The sequence below is a fragment of the Oncorhynchus mykiss genome, chromosome 15, assembly GCF_057628025.1.
Source record: "Oncorhynchus mykiss isolate SJ-2025 chromosome 15, ASM5762802v1, whole genome shotgun sequence".
Taxonomy (NCBI): Eukaryota; Metazoa; Chordata; class Actinopteri; order Salmoniformes; family Salmonidae; genus Oncorhynchus; species Oncorhynchus mykiss.
In genome coordinates, this window is record NC_143036.1 from 42,310,001 (window position 1) to 42,329,408 (window position 19,408).

Below are 19,408 nucleotides of genomic sequence, written 5' to 3' on the forward strand. Positions count from 1 at the left end.
CTGTTTTGTGCCTAATGAACACGACCCTGATGTATGTGGTTTCAGATTGGGGCCAACGGCACCAGAGCGGCGCGTTGGTACACCAGGCTAGGGTTCTACAGCAACCCTAGTCCGTTCCTCCTCCCCCTCTCCTCCCTCTACAGCAACGGAGGCACCGTGGGCTGTGTGGACATTGTGGTGCTGAGGAGCTACCCTACCCAGGTGTGTTTCACTGTACACATTAGCTCTGGTCCATTGTGTTAGTGTGCGTTTACCATTTAGTGGAGGAACATGCACTAACAACCTGAACCAGAGCTAGGCACACATCATCCACTTAATGAATCACCTAAGAAGGCATTGCTAGGACCAGGAATTTTTCCCAGATCACGTAACCTGAACAAGGAGAAACTCTGGACCACTAGCTGTGAGTGATGTACTCTGAGAGGGCGTGTTACATATGTATAACTTAGGCCCAGGTAACACTCCTGGCCCTTGGTGAGAGGTTTATTCAGAGAGGTTGTGTGTGTCCCTCCAGTGGATGGAGAAGAAGTCGGATGGAGGGTTTGTGTTCCGCGCAGGCCGTGCAGAGGAGAGGGAGGCACGGCGTCATGGCAACGCCAAACACAGAGCCATGGAGATACTGTTCGCCAAGATCCAGGCCCAGTTTGAGAAGGAGGAGGATGGTAGGAAATCCTGGTTCCATCTCAAATGGCAACCTATTCCCTATACAGTGCACTACTTTTGATCAGGGTCCATAAGGAATAGGGTGCCCCTATTACTGTCTATTATTACTGACAAGGATTGTTGAGGTTAGATGAGATCTGTCAATCATATTAACAGTTACATTTTCTAGTTTAATTTAGTCCATAGACTTGTTCAGGTTCCTATATCTCAAATATATTTACAATATTATTTTCATCTTCCTGCATCTATTATGTATTGCAAATTCTTATAGAATTTAGTCTGACTGCTACCAATAACATCAACTACTACTACTTCCTACTAATCTTCCAGTCGTTTTCAGCAGGGCACACTAGCAAAACATTTTGCGATGTACATCTGTGTAAGTTCAGGTCCCGCCTCCCCTTTTCACTCAGTTACAAAACCTTTTCCGCCTACTGAACATCACCCAACAGTTTGCGGTAAACCCAGAGGCCGGAGACGGACCCTGCGTGGTCGAGACATTGAGACACTGCTGGACGGGGAGGAGCTGTACGACGCGGTGGAGAATGACCCAGTTTATTTGGAGGTGACCATAATCACCCTGTCCAAATCCATTTGATCAACATTGGTGGGTTTAAATAAAGCATCAGCCTAATGGGACCTGATCAAAAGTGGTGCGCTAAATATACAATAGGGTGCCATTTGGGGCATAGCCCTTGCTAGGAAGGAGTCTTAGTTATGGTTAAGGATACATGACTGACCATATCAAATCAGTTATGTATAGTCACTTTTATATGTTGCTTTATTTCAATCCCACCAATGTTGATCAAACTGATTTGGTTAGATGGATGTCCGAAACAAGTGTAAAAAACAAAACAAATTATGACAGACAACCATCCATGATTCTGGTGTTTGATGTTGACAAAACATGACTCTTTTTGGTCTCTTTGTGTCAATATATCCTCATAACAGTTGAGCAAAACATAATAATTTCAGACATTTATTTATACAGGGAAAAATGCCAAGTGTACAGTTAAGTTCTTTTAATTCCCAATTTATATTTTTGAGTCCTAAGTAAACCTACTGACTTTCATATTGTTTTGTGCTAGGGCCGTCTGAGTGAGGAGCAACGGGAGGCGTTGAACAGCTATAGGCGTTGTGTTGGTGAGAGGAGGCAAGAGGCACTGCAGGAGCGGTTTCGCCAGGCTCTGGAAAGCACCCAGGAGGGCGAGGGCAGGAGCTGTCACAACCGAGACGTGACCCCCATCTGGAAGCTCAGCATCGCTGACTCCAGGGCCAAGCCGGGCAGCAATGGTGTGAATGGATCTTTGTATATAGCACAATCAGGGATGTAGTGGAGCCTTTTTTTCGAACTTTATTCAGACCAAGGAGAAAGTAAAAGGGATACAGATATGAGAAAAGATAAAGTTATAAGGTCAACACAGGGATTTAACCCTGGACCCCGAAGGGGTAGTAGACCAGCGTAGTCCTTGTTTAATTATTGGTTCCTCACCTAACCAACACACTCCTTCCAGCAGTGTACCTGTTGAATATCTGGCGCCCCTCCATGGATCTGCAGTCCTTGCTGAAGGAGGGCTGTCGATACAGGGCCTACCAACTATCCACGTCGGAGGGCAAGAAACGAGCCGGTAATACCTCCATTCAGCTCACCGCCACCAAGAAAACCCAGTTCCAGAATTTACAGGTAACACTGAACTTAAACGACAGTGTGCGAATACAAATATAAATTCAAAAATTATTTCCCAATCTCAAATCAACCCTAAACTATACCCTAGGCACTTGTGTATACACTCACCGACCATTTTATAAGGTACACCCATCTAGTATTGGGTCAGGCCTCCAAAACAGCCTGAATTCTTTGTCATGGATTCCTGCCAGGAAAACATTCCCCACACCAGTAAACCACCAGCCTGTACCAGGCAGGATGGGTCCATGGACTCGTGCTGCTTTAGCGAAATCCTGACTCTGCTGTTGCTATGATGCAACAGGAACTGGGACTCGTCGGACCAGGCAACGTTTTTCCACACCTCAATTGTCCAGTGTTGGTGATCGTGTGCCCACTGGAGCCGCTTCGTGTTTTTAGCTGATAGGAGTGGAACCCAGTGTGGTAATCTTCTGCAATAGTCCAATATGCCCTTCTGCACACCGTGGTTGTATTGGGGCCCGCCTGTTAACTTGCACAATTCTTGCCATTCTCCTTCGACCTCTCATCAATAAGCTGTTTTTGAACACAGGACTGCCACTGACTGGATGTTTTTTTGTTCGTTGCACCATTATCTGTAAACCCGAGACAGTCGTGCGTGAAAAGCCTAGGAGGACGCCCTTATCTAACAATCAATCAAACAGTGACTGAAAGCCTTGATGCCTGTCCGCCTGCTTTATATAGGAAGCCACGGCCACGTGACTCACTGCGGTGAACAGGGTGGTGTATGTAATAAACTGGCCGGTAAGTGTAATAAACTGGCCGTTAAGCATAAACAACCTTTGACTTTTTCCACATTTTGTTGTTCCTAGGTGGAATTAAGTCTCTAAGAGTGTTCCACACATGGATTGTGCAACATTTGTCCATTAATCTTAAAAATAAATAAAAAGTCAGGCTCTGTTACATTGGTTGTTGACCAGTAGCTAGGTTTAAATCCAATTCCCTACAGATTTTCATGCATAAATACAATATGGTTATATCAATATTTGTGCATAAAAGCAGTTCCACTGCCATAGATTTAAGTCAAAACACATTGTAGAAGTCTTGCAAATTTTACTCGGCCACTCACAAACATTCAGTCTTCTTGGTAAGCAACTCCTGTGTAGATATTGCCTTGAGTTTTAGGTTAATGTTCTGCTGAAAGGTGAATTCATCTCCCAGTGTCTTGTGGAAAGCAGGCTGAACCAGGTTTTTCTCTAGGATTTTTTTATCCTGGAAAAACTACTCAGTCCTTAACAATTACTAGCATACCCCTTAACATGATTCAGCAACCACTATGAGTGAAAATATGGAGAGTGTTACTTACTAATGTGTTGTATTGGATTTGCCCCAAACATAACACTTTTGTATTCAGGACAAAAAGTAAATTGCAACAAGGCACTAAAGTAATGCAAAAAATGTGGCAAAGGAAACAGAATGCAGATTTTTGATAATTTTTATTCTATACAGGCTTCCTTTTCGCTCTGTCAATTAGGTTAGTATTGTGTAGAAACTATTGTTGATCCATCCTAATTTTCCCCCTCACAGCCATTTAAACTCTAATTGTTTTAAAGTCAGTTGGTCTCATGGTGAAATCCCTGAGCGGTTTCTTCCGGCAACGGAGTTAGGAAAGATGCCTATCTTTGTAGTGACTGGGTGTATTGATGCACCATCCAAAGTGTAATTAAGAACTTCACCATGCTCAAAGGGACATTCAATGCTTTTTTTTTTTTTTTGTGCCTTTTTTTTGTTGCTTTTTTTTACCAATTAGGTACCCTTTGAGGTATTGGAAAACCTCCCTGGTCTTTGTGGTTGAATGTGTTTTGAAATTCACTGTATGTGTGGGGGGTACTAACAGAGTCATTCAAAAATCATGTTAAACACCATTATTGCTTACAGTGAGTCCATGCAACTTATGTGACTTGATAAGCAAATGTTTACTCCTGAAATTATTTAGGCTTGCCATAACAAAGGGGTTGAATACTGACTCAAGGCATTTCAGCTTTTCATTTGTAAAAAAAAAAAAAAAAAAACATAATTCCGCTTTGACATTGTGTGTAGGCCAGGGACCACAAAATCAAAATGTATCTATTTTGAATTCTGTCTGTAATACAACAAAATGTGGAAAAAGTTGAGGGGTGTGAATACTTTCTGAAGACACTGTATTACACTGATTTGATCCTCCCAGGTCCTCACAAGTGCCTAGTGGCAAGGGTTTTAGGGATTGATTTGGAATTGGTTGTCTCGTGTCATTTTCTCCGTCACCCAGGCTTCTGCAGGGTGGTTGTCTGAGATTTTCCAACCCCGAGAGGCGGTCGGCTTCCGCGTTCTCCTGAACTTAAAGCCGCTCTGTGGAGAGGTGGATCTGGTAGGCTACGTCATCTCCATCACAGACAGACAAGGTGGGTTGTTCATCAGGGCACACAACTGAAATGTTTTGTGACAAATTAGCGTCTCTAAATGTCCCTCCCTGTTTAAGTCAGTTTTCTTATTTTTGGTGCCTGATGGACAGGACCCTGTTTGGTCTGTAAAGAGTTCAGTTCTCAATTAGGTTATTCAATTCAATGTATTTGATTCATCCCAGCTACCACTAGAGTGAAAGCACCGCCAGCATTCAAAAGTGACCAAAACATCAGCCAGGAAGCATAGGAACTGAGAAGTGGTCTGTGGTCACCACCTGCAGAACCATTCCTTTATTGGGGGTGTCTTGCTAAATGCCTATAATTTCCACCTGTTGTCTATTCCATTTGCACAACAGCATGTGAAATGTATTGTCAAACAGTGTTGCTTCCTAAGTGGACAGTTTGATTTCACAGAAGTGTGATTGACTTGGAGTTACATTGTGTTGTTTAAGTGTTCCCTTTATTTTTTTGAGCAGAGTATATACGTGTGTGTGTGTGTGTGTGTATGTATGTATGTATGTATATATATATATATATATATATATATATATATATATATATATATATATATATATATATATATATATATATATATATATATATATATATATGTATGTGTATGTAATGTGATTGCCTTGTAATGTGATTATAAGGCACTTAATTGTTACACACATGCATATAAATACACATCTATATAAAAACATATACACATATGTATATACACACACACAAATATGCATATATATATATATGCATATTTGTGTGTGTGTGTGTGTATATACATATGTGTATATGTTTTTATATAGATGTGTATTTATATGTATGTGTGTAACAATTAAGTACCTTGTAATGTGATTGCTTTTCAGCAACAAGCAATTTCTCAAGCAATATTTTTGCTGGAGTGGTCTGAGTGGGGAGGGGAAAACTGAAAACTAGCTGTTATTGGCAGAGATGTTTGGAACTGTCTTTCTTATTGGTCTATTAACTAATTTAATGCTAGGTGATGTCAGCAGTCCAGCCAAAACTCCATCCCACCAAGACAGGCTAAAATTTCAGGCGGTCTTTTCAAACCGCTCTTATTCTAAAAAGGCATAGTCATTTAATTATTATTATTCCAACCTTGTAGTATGGAAATATGTAAAACACAGGAAAATCACATTTTTGACTGCACTTGGCATTTAAGTACTTTTGTGTGAGCATTTTTTAGATGTTCGAATATAATTAGTTGTAAATACATGCCAATACTTTCCACATGTTTTTTTCCAAATACATTCCAATGTTCAACTACTTGTATTTTCAAAGATATTTTGTCTAAATACTTACTTCAAAATGTGATCACAGGTCTTGGACAAATACATAACCATATATGGCAATGGTATATCAAGAACAAGAGTGAACAGATGGATTTGACCAACTCTGTTGACATGCTGTTGCCTGCAGGTCACTCTCCAGTGGTGTATCTAGTGGATGGCTGGCTGGACTTTGTCGAGGTGCGCTGCTGCAGCAGTCTGGTCCAGCAGGGCTTGGAGGAGGTGGTCAAGCCTTTGGCTCTGGTGGCCCTCAGTAACCTTCAGCTCAGAGCCCATCCCTCCTCCCCCACCCCCATCCGCAGCGCCATCCCTGGCCTATACGCTGGAGATCTAGTCTCGTTTTCCACCAACCCTAAGGAACCACATCTACAGGAGGCTGCTGCTCAACTCAGGACCCTTGTCCAGGTAGCTAGGGATTGAGGGCATTTGAAGGTTTCGAAACATCACAATCAAACCTGAAGTGTGATAGACAGAAAAGTTATTATACAGGGAAATTGGACACGTTATTCCTGTGAGGTCAATATTTGTCTTCCTCACTGCCACTGATTTGAGGATATTTGCAACAAACTGATGTTTGAATTTATTGTGTGTGGTTTGAGCAGGGCCAGGAACACTTCTTCAGGACTGCAGAGGAGAGGTTATCTAACTTAATCCAGGTGTCTGTCCAGTGTCTTCCTCCGCTGCCATGGAAAGCAGATGCCAAACCAGATTCAAGGACTACTGTGAGTTTTTGTTGGTTTCCCAATTCTGGTCAAGCTGGAATGACAGTTGATAATAAAATAAATAATAATGTACATTCCTATGTACACAACACAAGTCTGTATCAATGTTATTCACCACTACACATCAAGTCACATCTACACATTGTACATTTAATTAACAAAGAATGTGTGTCAGGGTTCGCAGAAGGTGCTTGAGGTGCTTGAAGTACTGGAATTTGGCACTCTGAAAATCAGACATTTTCCTCAAGTTGGTAATTGAAAAGTACTTGAATTCAAATGAGAACAGACAATGAATTTTTTTTATTTTTATTAAAAATGTATTGGTCTTGCGAATTAATTTCCGGGCAGACTACAGAGTATTATTTCCTCGTGTTTCGTGCTGTCGTTGCCAGGCGAGCTCGCTCATTCTACCCACACTGCCACTCACACTGCCAGGAAGGTACAGAACTGACTGATTAGGTGCTGCCAAATGTCACATCGATAGCTAAAATGCTGGGTAGATTCAATCCTGCCTTTTATGGGTATGTCTGGGATCTTTCATTTCAGCTCATGAAACATGGGACCAACACTTTACATGTTGTGTCTTATATTTTTGTTTTGTGAGCATGGGTGAATCGGCCCTGAAGAGTCACATGAAGGGGGGGTGGGGAGAAGACAAATTGTGACTTTCTCAAAAACAACCTCCTGAGATTTTTTGCCAATCGCCTCATTCATATATCAAGCGGGTTCTGGTGACTGTTCACATGCCGTTTTCCTCACACAGCCCACCCACCCTTCTCCCGCCGGCGACACTAAAGCTGCCACTCGGAAGCTAGGCGCTTTTGCGTAGCTATTAAGTAGGAGATTCAAAAGTAATTCAGCTGTAATGGGACTCCCAATCACGGCTGGTTGTGATACAGCCTAGAATCGAACCATGGTCTGTAGTGACGCCTCTAGCACTGAGATGTAGTGTCTAAGACCGCTGCGCCTCTCGGGAATAATGTAAATATGAAATGTGTGTTCATCAGTAGGCATCTCCCAAAATCATCAGTACTGACTTAACACTCATGTATATGTAGTGAAACAACATATTATTGAGTAGAACTTGTAAGGTAGTGATGAATCGTTAGAATTTTTTTCCATGAGGTTGTTGATCTACTGGCAGCAACGAGAAACAATTGCATAGTACTAACTATTACAAATTGATGGTCCTTGAAAATAAATATTAGTGCTTGAAAAAGTACTTAAGTCCTTGAATTTGACTTGCCACTCTCTGTACGAACCTTTAGTGTGTGTTGTCTTCCAGATGAAACCCCAGCAGTCAGTTCGAAGCGTTGGCCCCTTCACCCCTCTGAACAGCGTCGTCCCCCCTCCACCCGCCTGCTTCTCAGGGGGGGACAACAAAGACCCCAAGAGCTTGAAAAGAAAGAGGGGCCTGGACTACCTGTGTCGCATCCCCTCTCCCCCTCCACTCTGCCCCTTGGGCACCATGACATTACCCTCGCCGTGCGTCAACAAGACCTTCAACACCCCTCGGAGGGCTGAGACCCACCGGATCCTAAAGACACCTCTGGCCCCCGCTCCACAGCATGTCCACCTGCCCCTAGAGGATGAGTGGGTGGAGGATGAAGAGCTGTTCATGATTGACACTCAGGCCTTACACGATGGCATAGAGAGAGACACGTGACAGAGAATGTATTGGACTGTTATTTGAAAGGTTTCAGAAAACATCAGCACAAAGCTGGTCAGCTTCTCCGAGCCCACATGTTGAATTTGTGTGTTGGGAATCCACCTGGAAAGATGTAGTGCCTTTTGTAAGCTACGGGAGGGGGGGATTTTAGAGGCTAACCATGACATGATTGGTGCCAGGTGAATGTCAACACTAGCAAATGTTGGAAAATTATCATATGGAGTTGTTTGTAACATCAGGCTGAATCAAGTTAGGATTTGGTCCATCTCGCCTTTTTGGGCCAAGGTATTGATGCCAACAAGGAGCCCAACAAAATGCATCGGACAGAAAAGGGGTTGTCTTGGAGAACTCCTGAAATAGTTTAGTGAAATGGCATTCGAAGAACCGTCACGAACTGTATGATATAAATGAAAAAATACTGTAACATTTACGTCCTTGTGTTTATGACCGTTTGTGCTCACATCTGCATGTTCACAATAAATGTTCTAATGTATTGGTAATATGAGTATTTTGTGTAATTTATGAACAGGATTTTACTGGTGTGGTCAAACACTTAAACAGCAACAGCAGGTGGCGACGTTGCTACAAAACTGCCTCCATTTTTTTTCACAAACAGTCGGTCTTTATGATAATTCCCATTAAAATAATGTTACCTAGCTAATTTAAAATCATGAAAATGTAACATGTAATACTTCATCACTTTATGGTAAGTAGCTAATATATTAGCACAATTCTGGCAGCTGCCTATGGCTATTTTATCAGTTATCAAAATCTTGCAACGCAGTAACTTTGCAAGACTTGCTTTAACATTGGCTAGCTTGCTAATGTTTGTAGCTATACTCTGTTGTAGCTGTATGCTCTTAGTTTCATCTAGATTGTATTTTGAATTGCTTTAACTAATATATGTTTTCTCATGTTGTTTTGTCTAGTTAACTAACCTCAGCCATTCTTTGAAACTAGCTATAGTTGAAGCTTGATGCTTGTCAATGAAGTTCAGAAATAATGTTTCTTTAAAAAATATCTTAACTTTCTGGCACTGATTTCAGCTTTAACTAACAAGCTAACTTGCTTGGCAAGTATTTGCTAAGTATTGCTAATCAAACCCATGAACTACAATATGTAGTAGAGGGATTTTTTTCCTTCATAGCATGCTGATTCAAAGGATTTACCCCAACTTCTCGATGGCATTTCCGTGAGACAAGTTTGAAACTTCTCTCACTGTAAAAAATGGAGAATGGCTGGAGTGTTTAAAAGTGGAGACAAATGGAGCCTCTGCAACAGACAGGTCCCGGCATAAAGGGCAGAGCCAGTTATCAAAAAGCTGGTTACCAGCAGCGCTGCCTTCATTGGACCTGTACAGGTGAAGTCGGAAGTTTACATACACCTTAGCCAAATACATTTAAACTCAGTTTTTCACAATTCCTGACATTTAATCCTAGTAAAAATTCTCTGTCAGTTAGGATCACCATTTATTTTAAGAATGTGAAATAATGGTATAGAGTGATTTATTTCAGCTTTTATTTCTTTCATCACATTCCCAGTGGGTCAGAAGTTTACATACACTTAATTAGTATTTGGTAGCATTGCCTTTAAATTGTTTAACTTGGGTCAAATGTTTCGGGTAGCCTTCCACAAGCTTCCCACAATATGTTGGGTGAATTTTGGCCCATTCCTCCTGACAGCTGGTGTAACTGAGTCAGGTTTGTAGGCCTCCTTGCTCGCACAGGCTTTTTCAGTTCTGCCAACACATTTTCTATAGGATTCAGGGCTTTGTGATGACCGCTCCAATACCTTGACTTTGTTGTCCTTAAGCCATTTTGCCACAACTTTGGAAGTATGCTTGGGATCATTGTCCATTTGAAAGACCCATTTGCGACCAAGCTTTAATTTCCTGACTGATGTTGCTTCAATATCCACAATTTTCCTCATGATCTATTTTGTGAAGTGCATCAGTCCCTCCTTCAGCAAAGCACCTCCACAACATGATGCTGCCACCCCTGTGCTTCACAGTTGGAATGGTGTTCTTCGGCTTGCAAGCATCCCCCTTTTTCCTCCAAACATAACGATGATCATTGTGGCCAAACAGTTCTATTTTTATTTCATCAGACCAGAGGATGTTTCTCCAAAAAGTACGATCTTTGTCCCCATGTGCAGTTTCAAACCGTAGTCTGGCTTTTTTTTATGCCGATTTTGAAGCAGTGGCTTCTTCCTTGCTGAGCGGCCTTTCAGGTTATGTCGATATAGGACTCGTTTTACTGTGGTTATAGATACTTTTGTACCTGTTTCCTCCAGCATCTTCACAGGGTCTTTTGCTGTTGTTCTGGGATTGATTTGCACTTTTCGCAAAACAATGTACATCCTTCCTGAGCGGTATAATGGCTGCGTGGTCCCAATAGCATACTATTGTTTGTACAGATGAACGTGCTACCTTCAGGCTTTTGGGAATTTCTCCCAAGGATGAACCAGACTTGTGGAGGTTTACAATTTTTTTTACCATAACCGACCTACTGTAATAACGAGCCTTGCCCACACTGGTATGACAACGAGCTATTCCAGCCCAGGAGACTGATGCCTTGGGGGACCAGCTATGGTCCTAACTCAGATCACAATCACTGGCAACCTCCCCCACCTTTCCACACTCAGCCATACCCCAGGTTCCACAGACTTCCACACCACCTCCCGCCACCACCTCCAAACCCCTGCCTCCCGCCACCGCCTCCCGCAGACCACCAGTAACACCCCCAAAGAGAGGGCTCCCAGCAGGTCCTACATTTCCACAAGTTCCCTGTCCCTGATGGGTACAGGAACTCTCCAGTCTTGGATGACCATGGTTTTCCCCCACAGCACTCTAAAAGAGTGGGGGCTATGGTTGGAGTGATGAGTATGAACAGCAGGGTAATGACCAGCAAGGTTCTTCTCAATGGCAGCAGAGGTTTTACAGAGGATCAGCACCAACCACCAGAAGATACAACATATGACTATGATCCTTCTCTGGTTCTCATTCTGATGAGGGGAGCCCCGGGATCTGGGAAATCAACACTGTCCAGGTGTGTTTTTATCAGGGAAACATTGTCGGGTAACAAAGGTTTTAGAAAAAGTATATAGACCGTTCAATAATCAGTTATAAAACTGTTGAAATTGGTTGAAATTGTGATTCTCTATTTGTCAAGCATCAAAATGACAACAAAAACTATGTTGCCCTTTAGGGTGAGGTTTATGATTCCCCTCCCCCCCCCGTTGGTGTATAAAGAATATGATATCAGTTCAGTTGGTGTCTGGGACATTATATCTGATGATAGGACGACATAAATTGTATCTTGGAAAGTCAGATTCACATGGAATTGTTGTGCAATTTCAATGTTTAAATATGAAACTATTTGTGAAACGATTAAATGTAATTTTAGCCTCCTAAATAAGATAAATGTTTCATTGTAGAATGTAGGTCCACTCAGTGGCCACACCCAAGTGAACAGACATTTAGTAAATAAATAATTAAGCCAATTTGTGTATTGCTGATTCAACTTGTTAGCTAGGGTTCGTGCAGATAACCGAGTACTTACGACAATCAGAATGAAACCGATCGAGGTGACGATTAATATTGATATAAAAGATCTTCAAGAGTGGATTCAGGAGATAACCGCTCTATATAAATTAATGCTTCCGTGGTGCCCCAGGTTATTAATGGTTTACTTGTCGCATGGTTTAATTCAATCACGTAATCAATTAAACGTAAGGTTATCGATTTGATAAAATAGCATGTCATATAATTAATCATAGAGACTCTACTCATGTTTGAATGTATTTCTCTCTTCTTCTTTTTTTAAAGCATTTGTTTTGAGCCATTGCATGTGTGTTATTCTAGGGAACTGCTGTCGACAGGCTCCAGTGGGCTGAGTACAGAAGACTACTTTTCCCTGGAGGAAGGCTACCCCTACGACCCCAGTCTGCTTGGGGCCGCACACTATTGGAACCAGAACAGAGGTTGGCTCATAGCAGTGTCTTTACAAAAGTCCATCGTTGCTATAGTTTTAAAATTTGTTTTTAAGCTATATTCTGATTTTATTGAACACCCAGAAAGAGAGAATGACAGTGGGAAAGATAGAAATTGTGTCAAAGGGTAGTAGGCCTGATTCAAACCTATGCCGATACTGAAGACGCATGTTGGAAGCTGAGGCATTCATGTTAGACCAGCCAGGCCACCATCATTGGTATTAATATGATGTATTGTTTAATTGGATATAGTGTTTGTTTTGTAAACATGTAAAAAAGATGCATGGATTAATAGTTTTACATCAATGCTTTGTATTCTTTCAGCCAAAGAAGTCGTGTAAACGCTGTTCTCCTGTCATTATTGATAAAACAAACATGCAAGCTTGGGAAATGAAGCCATACGTTAAACTGGTAAGTTTTTATCCTGTTATATTGTCTGTGTTGCAGAATCCATTGTTCAGTTATCAAAAATCAACCCATTTTATGTACATTTTTATAAATATGTTGAATACTTATTTTTCACAATGCAGGGCTTGGCGAGAGGATACAGTATCAACTTTAATGAGCCTCACACCAGTTGTAAATTTGATCCCATAGAGTTAGAAAAGTAATTCTGTCCATGATTGTCTGCATTAAAAGATACCTGTACTAATGTCATGTAAGATGCCATGCCCATGTATTTAGAGAATATGCATTATACAAATTATATACAGTACATCAAAGGGCATTCACTCACTTGAATGCAGAGGAAAACTGGTCAATTTAAGAGTGTGCTACTAAATTAATGTCAACCTAGTTTTCTTTGCCCCATGTCATAAATCACATACAATGATTCATTACATTATTCTCTACAATATTATAACCTTACTTAGCAGTGATGATGAAATAAGAACAGTTTTTTTTTTTGTGACCATGCAAGTTTAAACTGACTGTCGCTATCAATTTCGGCGTTTGAACGTGGTAACATTTGGAGGCGTTTCCACACTGGACCAATCAAAATTAACTTGATACCCTGGTCAGTTTCATCTCCAGATCATTGGCTTTCTTTGGCTATAACCACGATCAATCTATGTTGAGAGGCTGTTTATATGGTCATTTATACGCCCACACCAGCAGAAATACACTTTTTCGATCTGAAAGACGATGGCCAGAGTTTACCCATGTTGTAGTACATCGAAATATTTCAAAAGGTTGTCATTTTAGCCAGTAAGTATGATAAAGTTGGAAATCCGAAGTGAGACATTCGTGTAAATCTGTGTCAATGCGCTGTCTTTTCTTATGAGATGACATGTGTCGTGGAAATATTCAGTCAATAATATTTCTCAAATACCGGAGCCTGAGCCGAGCTGGTTCATGAAGTAACTCCCTTTCCAGCCTTGGCACACACAGGTTTCATCCTTACGTCACACACATAATAACTCCTCTTTATGTTAATGATTCATCCCCTCTGGCATTTAGCCACCATTATCTTTTTGCCTTGCACAAATTTTTGTTTGGTTTCATTTTAGGGCATAGAAACATTAGAGCCAAAGCAATAGTACAAAAATAAACAGACATGCCCACTCCCAAGACAGGTGCATGTCTAATGCCGTCTAATGACCTAGACACACAGAGTGCACTGATTTTACTCGAAGGTGTCACATATGTACTAGAAAATGTCCAATACGTGCAATTTATTTTTAGCCTGTTATATTTCATGGCTGGGTTTTATTTGAATGTTCGCAGCACTGCATTGGTTATTAATCAGAAATACCTGAAAAGTTATTCCTCTTTACAACTGAGTGGAGCTAAACAGCCTTGCAACCACTTAGCTGCCTGAGCCCATTGTACAAATAAAACAGTGGTTGCAAACTTGTGTTTTTTGTACCTACACTTTTTTTTTTACCAGAACTATTCTAATCCATTGGATAATTTGTCAATTTTCACTTATTTTCTAGCTCGTCTGTATTAATTATATATATCTAACCATTTTATAAATGGTGTAAATGCATTATATGATTGCATTTTGTATCCCCTCTCCCCCCGTCGCCCCAAGATCAATGTTTTTGACAACGACAAGTTTTTCTTTACTACATGCTCAATCACTGCTTTGATTGTGTCTATCCTATAATGAAAAGGCACCCGCTAAAGAAAATTCAAGGAACTTGTTTATAAACACATGACCAAAAGTATGTGGACACCTTCTCATCAAACTTCTCATTCTAAAATGATGGCCATTAATATGGAGTTGGTCCCCCTTTTTGCTGCTATAACGGCCTCCACTCTTCTGAGAAGACTTTCCACTAGATGTTGGAACATTGCTGCAGAGACTTGCTTCCATTCCACCATGAGCATTGGTGAGGTCAGGCACTGATGGTGGGCGTTTAGGCCTGGCTCGCAGTCAGAGTTCCAATTCATCCCAAAGGTGTTCGATTGGGTTGAGTTGGGGGCTCTGTGCAGGTTTTGGGGTTAATTTCCTTGTTCCTTGTCAATCATTGACTCATTGGTGAAATTAGCATTATGACTCTTTAAATCATTCAAAAACATTTAATGCAATTGCAGACAGAAGTTGACAACAGGGACATAATGCATGTTTCCGAGTAAGTTCTGCATTAAAGAAAAGGTCCCACATTATTTTATTAAAGTGCTTTGATGCACCTGTACTGTCCTCACCTTCTGGATGATAGCGGGATGAACAGGCAATAGCTCAGGTTGTTGTTGTCCTTGATGATCTTTATGGCCTTCCTGTGGCATCGGGTGGTGTAGGTGTCCTGGAGGGCAGGTAGTTTGCCCCCGGTGATGCGTTGTGCAGACCTCACTACCCTCTGGAGAGCCTTACGGTTGTGGGCGGAGCAGTTGCCGTACCAGGCGGTGATACAGCCCGACAGGATGCTCTCGATTGTGCATCTGTAAAAGTCGTGGGGGAACCCGGGAGTACAGGAGAGGGCTCAGAACGCACCCTTGTGTGACCCCAGTGTTGATCAGCGGGGTGGAGATGTTGTTACCTACCCTCTCCAACTGGGGGCGGCCCGTCAGGAAGTCCAGTACCCAGTTGCTCAGGGCGGGGTCGAGACCCAGGGTCTCGAGCTTGATGACGAGCTTGGAGGGTACTATGGTGTTAAATGCTGAGCTGTAGTTGATGAACAGCATTCTCACATAGGTATTCCTCTTGTCCAGATGGGTTAGGCAGTGTGGTTGCGATTGCATCGTCTGTGGACCTGTTGGGGCGGTAAGCAAATTGGAGTGGGTCTAGGGTGTCAGGTAGGGTGGAGGTGATCAAAGCACTTCATGTCGTCGGAAGTGAGTGCTATAGTCGTTTAGCTCAGTTACCTTCGCTTTCTTGGGAACAGGAACAATGGTGGCCCTCTTGAAGTAAGTGAGAACAGCAGACTGGGATAAGGATTGATTGAATATGTCCGTAAACACACCAGCCAGCTGGTCTGCGCATGCCCTGAGGACGTGGGTGTGGATGCCGTCTGGGCCTGCAGCCTTGCAAGGGTTAACACGTTTAAATGTTTTACTCACGTCAGCTGCAGTGAAAGAGATTGCGCAGGTTTTGGTAGCGGGCCGTGTCAGTGGCACTGTATTGTCCTCAAAGCGAGCAAAAAAAGTTATTTAGTCTGTCTGGGAGCAAGACGTCCTGGTCCACGACGGGGCTGGTTTTCTTTTTGTAATCCGTGATTTGACTGTAGACCCTGCCACATACAGTGGGGCAAAAAAGTATTTAGTCAGCCACCAATTGTGCAAGTTCTCCCACTTAAAAAGATGAGAGGCCTGTAATTTTCCTCGTAGGTACATTTCAACTATGACAGACAAAATGAGAAAAAAAATCCAGAAAATCACATTGTAGGAATTTTAATGAATTTATTTGCAAATTATGGTTGAAAATAAGTATTTTGTCACCTACAAACAAACAAGATTTCTGGCTCTCACAGACCTGTAACTTCTTCTTTAAGAGGCTCCTCTGCCCTCCACTCATTACCTGTATTAATGGCACCTGTTTGAACTTCAGTATAAATCAGTATAAAAAAGACACCTGTCCACAACCTCAAACAGTCACACTCCAAACTCCACTATGGCCAAGACCAAAGAGCTGTCAAATGACACCAGAAACAACATTGTAGACCTGCACCAGGCTGGGAAGACTGAATCTGCAGTAGGTAAGCAGCTTGGTTTGAAGAAATCAACTGTGGGAGCAATTATTAGGAAATGGAAGACATACAAGACCACTGATAATCTTCCTCGATCTGGGGCTCCACGCAAGATCTCACCCCGTGGGGTCAAAATTATCACAAGAACGGTGAGCAAAAAACCCAGAACCACACCTAGTGAATGACCTACAGAGAGCTGGGACCAAAGTAACAAAGCCTACCATCAGTAACACACTACGCCGCCAGGGACTCAAATCCTGCAGTGCCAGACGTGTCCCCCTGCTTAAGCCAGTACATGTCCAGGCCCGTCTGAAGTTTGATAGAGTGCATTTGGATGATCCAGAAGAAGATTGGGAGAATGTCATATGGTCAGATGAAACCAAAATATAACTTTTTGGTAAAAACTCAACTCGTCGTGTTTGGAGGACAAAGAATGCTGAGTTGCATCCAAAGAACACCATACCCACTGTGAAGCATGGGGGTGGAAACATCATGCTTTGGGGCTGTTTTTCTGCAAAGGGACCAGGACGACTGATCCGTGTAAAGGAAAGAATGAATGGGGCCATGTATCGTGAGATTTTGAGTGAAAACCTCCTTCCATCAGCAAGGGCATTGAAGATGAAACGTGGCTGGGTCTTTCAGCATGACAATGATCCCAAACACACTGCCCGGGCAACGAAGGAGTGGCTTCGTAAGAAGCATTTCAAGTTCCTGGAGTGGCCTAGCCAGTCTCCAGATCTCAACCCCATAGAAAATCTTTGGAGGGAGTTGAAAGTCTGTGTTGCCCATCAACAGCCCCAAAACATCACTGCTCTAGAGGAGATCTGCATGGAGGAATGGGCCAAAATACCAGCAACAGTGTGTGAAAACCTTGTGAAGACTTACAGAAAACGTTTGACCTCTGTCATTGCCAACAAAGGGTATATAACAAAGTTTTGAGAAACTTTTGTTATTGACCAAATACTTATTTTCTACCATAATTTGCTAATAAATTCATTAAAAATCCTACAATGTGATTTTCTGGATTTTTTTCCTCATTTTGTCTGTCATCGTTGAAGTGTACCTATGATGAAAATTACAGGCCTCTCTCATCTTTTTAAGTGGGAGAACTTACACAATTGGTGGCTGACTAAATACTTTTTTGCTCCACTGTACCTCTCATGTCTGAGCCATTGAATTGCGACTCTACTTTGTCTCTATACTGACACTTAGCTTGTTTGATTGCCTTGCGGAGGGAATAGCCACACTGTTTGTATTCGGTCATGTTTCCGGTCACCTTGCCCTGATTAAAAGCAGTGGTTTGTGCTATCAGTTTGGTGTGAATGCTGCCATCAATCCATGGTTTCTGGTTGGGGAATGTTTTAATAAACGCTGTGGGTACAACATCACCGATGCACTTGCTAATAAACTCGCTCACCAAATCAGCGTATTCATCAATGTTGTTGTTTGACGCAATATGGAACATTTCCCAGTCCACGTGATCGAAGCAATCTTGAAGTGATGAATCAGATTGGTCGGACCAGTGTTGAACAGACCTGAGCGCGGGAGCTTCCTGTTTAGTTTCTGGCAGGGAGCAACCAAATGGAGTCGTGGTCAGCTTTTCCGAAAGGAGGGCGGGGGAGGGCCTTATATGCGTTGCAGAAGTTAGAATAACAATGATCCAAGGTTTTACCGGCCCTGGTAGTACAATCGATATGCTGATAGAATTAAGGGAGTTGTTTTCAGATTAGCCTTGTTAAAATGCACAGCCACAATGAATGCAGCCTCGGAATATGTGGTTTCCAGTTTACATAGAGTCAAATGACGTTTGTTCAGGGCCATCAATGTGTCTGCTTGGGGGGGAATATATGCGGCTGTGATTATAATCAAAGATAATTCTCTTGGTAGATGCAGGCGGCATTTGATTGTGAGGAATTCTAAGTCAGGTGAACAGAAGGACTTGAGTTCCTGTATGTTGTTATGATCACACCACGTCTCGTTAATCATAAGGCATACCCCCCCCCCCCCCCCCCCCGCCCTTCTTCTTACCAGAAATATGCTTGTTTCTGTCGGCGCGATGCGTGCAGAAACCAGCTGGCTGTACCGACTCCGATAGCATGTCTCGAGTGAGCCATGTTTCCGTGAAACAAAGAACGCTAGTCTCTTATGTCTCTCTGGATTGCTACCCTTGTTCGGCTTTCATCTACCTTGTTGTCAAGAGACTGTACATTGGCGAGTAGTATGCTCGGGAGCGGTGTGCCCGTCTCCGGAACCTGCCCAGAAGACCGCTTCGTCTGCTCCTTTTACGAAGTCGTTGTTTTGGTTCGCTGGCTGGGATCCGATCCATTGTCCTGGGTGGTAGGCAAAACTGAGGATCCACTTCGGGAAAGTCATAATGTTGGTGAGTTGACATTGCTCTTATATGATTATAATACTCTGTCTGTTCCTTCCTAACCTGCGTTTGCAGCTGCTGTTGCTAACTCAACGGCTAGGAGGTATCACTTCTGTCGTGAATAAGAGTTCAAAGTTCATACCATTCGCAACCAAAGCTCACGCTGATGTTGGCTTCGTTCTGTAGTTATTATCTGAACCATTCTGACATTGGACCGTCGTCCTCCCATCCTCGGAACAGGAGGTTATATTGTCGTCAAAGTTTTATAGCCCATGTCCCTTCACAGGGGCGGACCACTGATTGAGCAGAGCCCTAACCTTATAAAAATCAAATTCTCACATTTCATCCCATCACGAATAATTTCATATTCAAACATTTAAATTGAACAACAATTCCATGTGAATCCGGTAACTCTGATGTGTAGACTTTCCACTGTAGAGTTTGTCATCTTATCATTGATGAGAATGTCT

General features: G+C 42.3%; 1 protein-coding gene and 1 pseudogene across 50 annotated transcripts in view; both read left to right on the top strand.

Moving 5' to 3' along the window:
• Positions 1–8,952, top strand: part of brca2 (BRCA2 DNA repair associated) — a 35,262-nt gene extending 26,310 nt beyond the window's left edge. For 32 of the 50 annotated variants that reach the window (XM_090200034.1, XM_090200041.1, XM_090200055.1 and 29 more), the window contains 9 exons: positions 46–201; positions 515–662; positions 1,077–1,228; positions 1,752–1,956; positions 2,178–2,347; positions 4,614–4,746; positions 6,187–6,461; positions 6,659–6,778; positions 8,064–8,952. In XM_090200034.1, the coding sequence (XP_090056160.1) occupies positions 46–201; positions 515–662; positions 1,077–1,228; positions 1,752–1,956; positions 2,178–2,347; positions 4,614–4,746; positions 6,187–6,461; positions 6,659–6,778; positions 8,064–8,444 (1,740 nt within the window). In that variant the 3' untranslated portion in view covers positions 8,445–8,952. The remainder of the gene's footprint in view (positions 1–45; positions 202–514; positions 663–1,076; positions 1,229–1,751; positions 1,957–2,177; positions 2,348–4,613; positions 4,747–6,186; positions 6,462–6,658; positions 6,779–8,063) is intronic. The other 18 variants (XM_090200066.1, XM_090200058.1, XM_090200046.1 and 15 more) reach the window with 2 other exon arrangements.
• A 729-nt stretch (positions 8,953–9,681) lies between these two features.
• LOC149977459 (uncharacterized) lies at positions 9,682–13,048 on the top strand (annotated as a pseudogene).
• Positions 13,049–19,408: the final 6,360 nt, after the last annotated feature.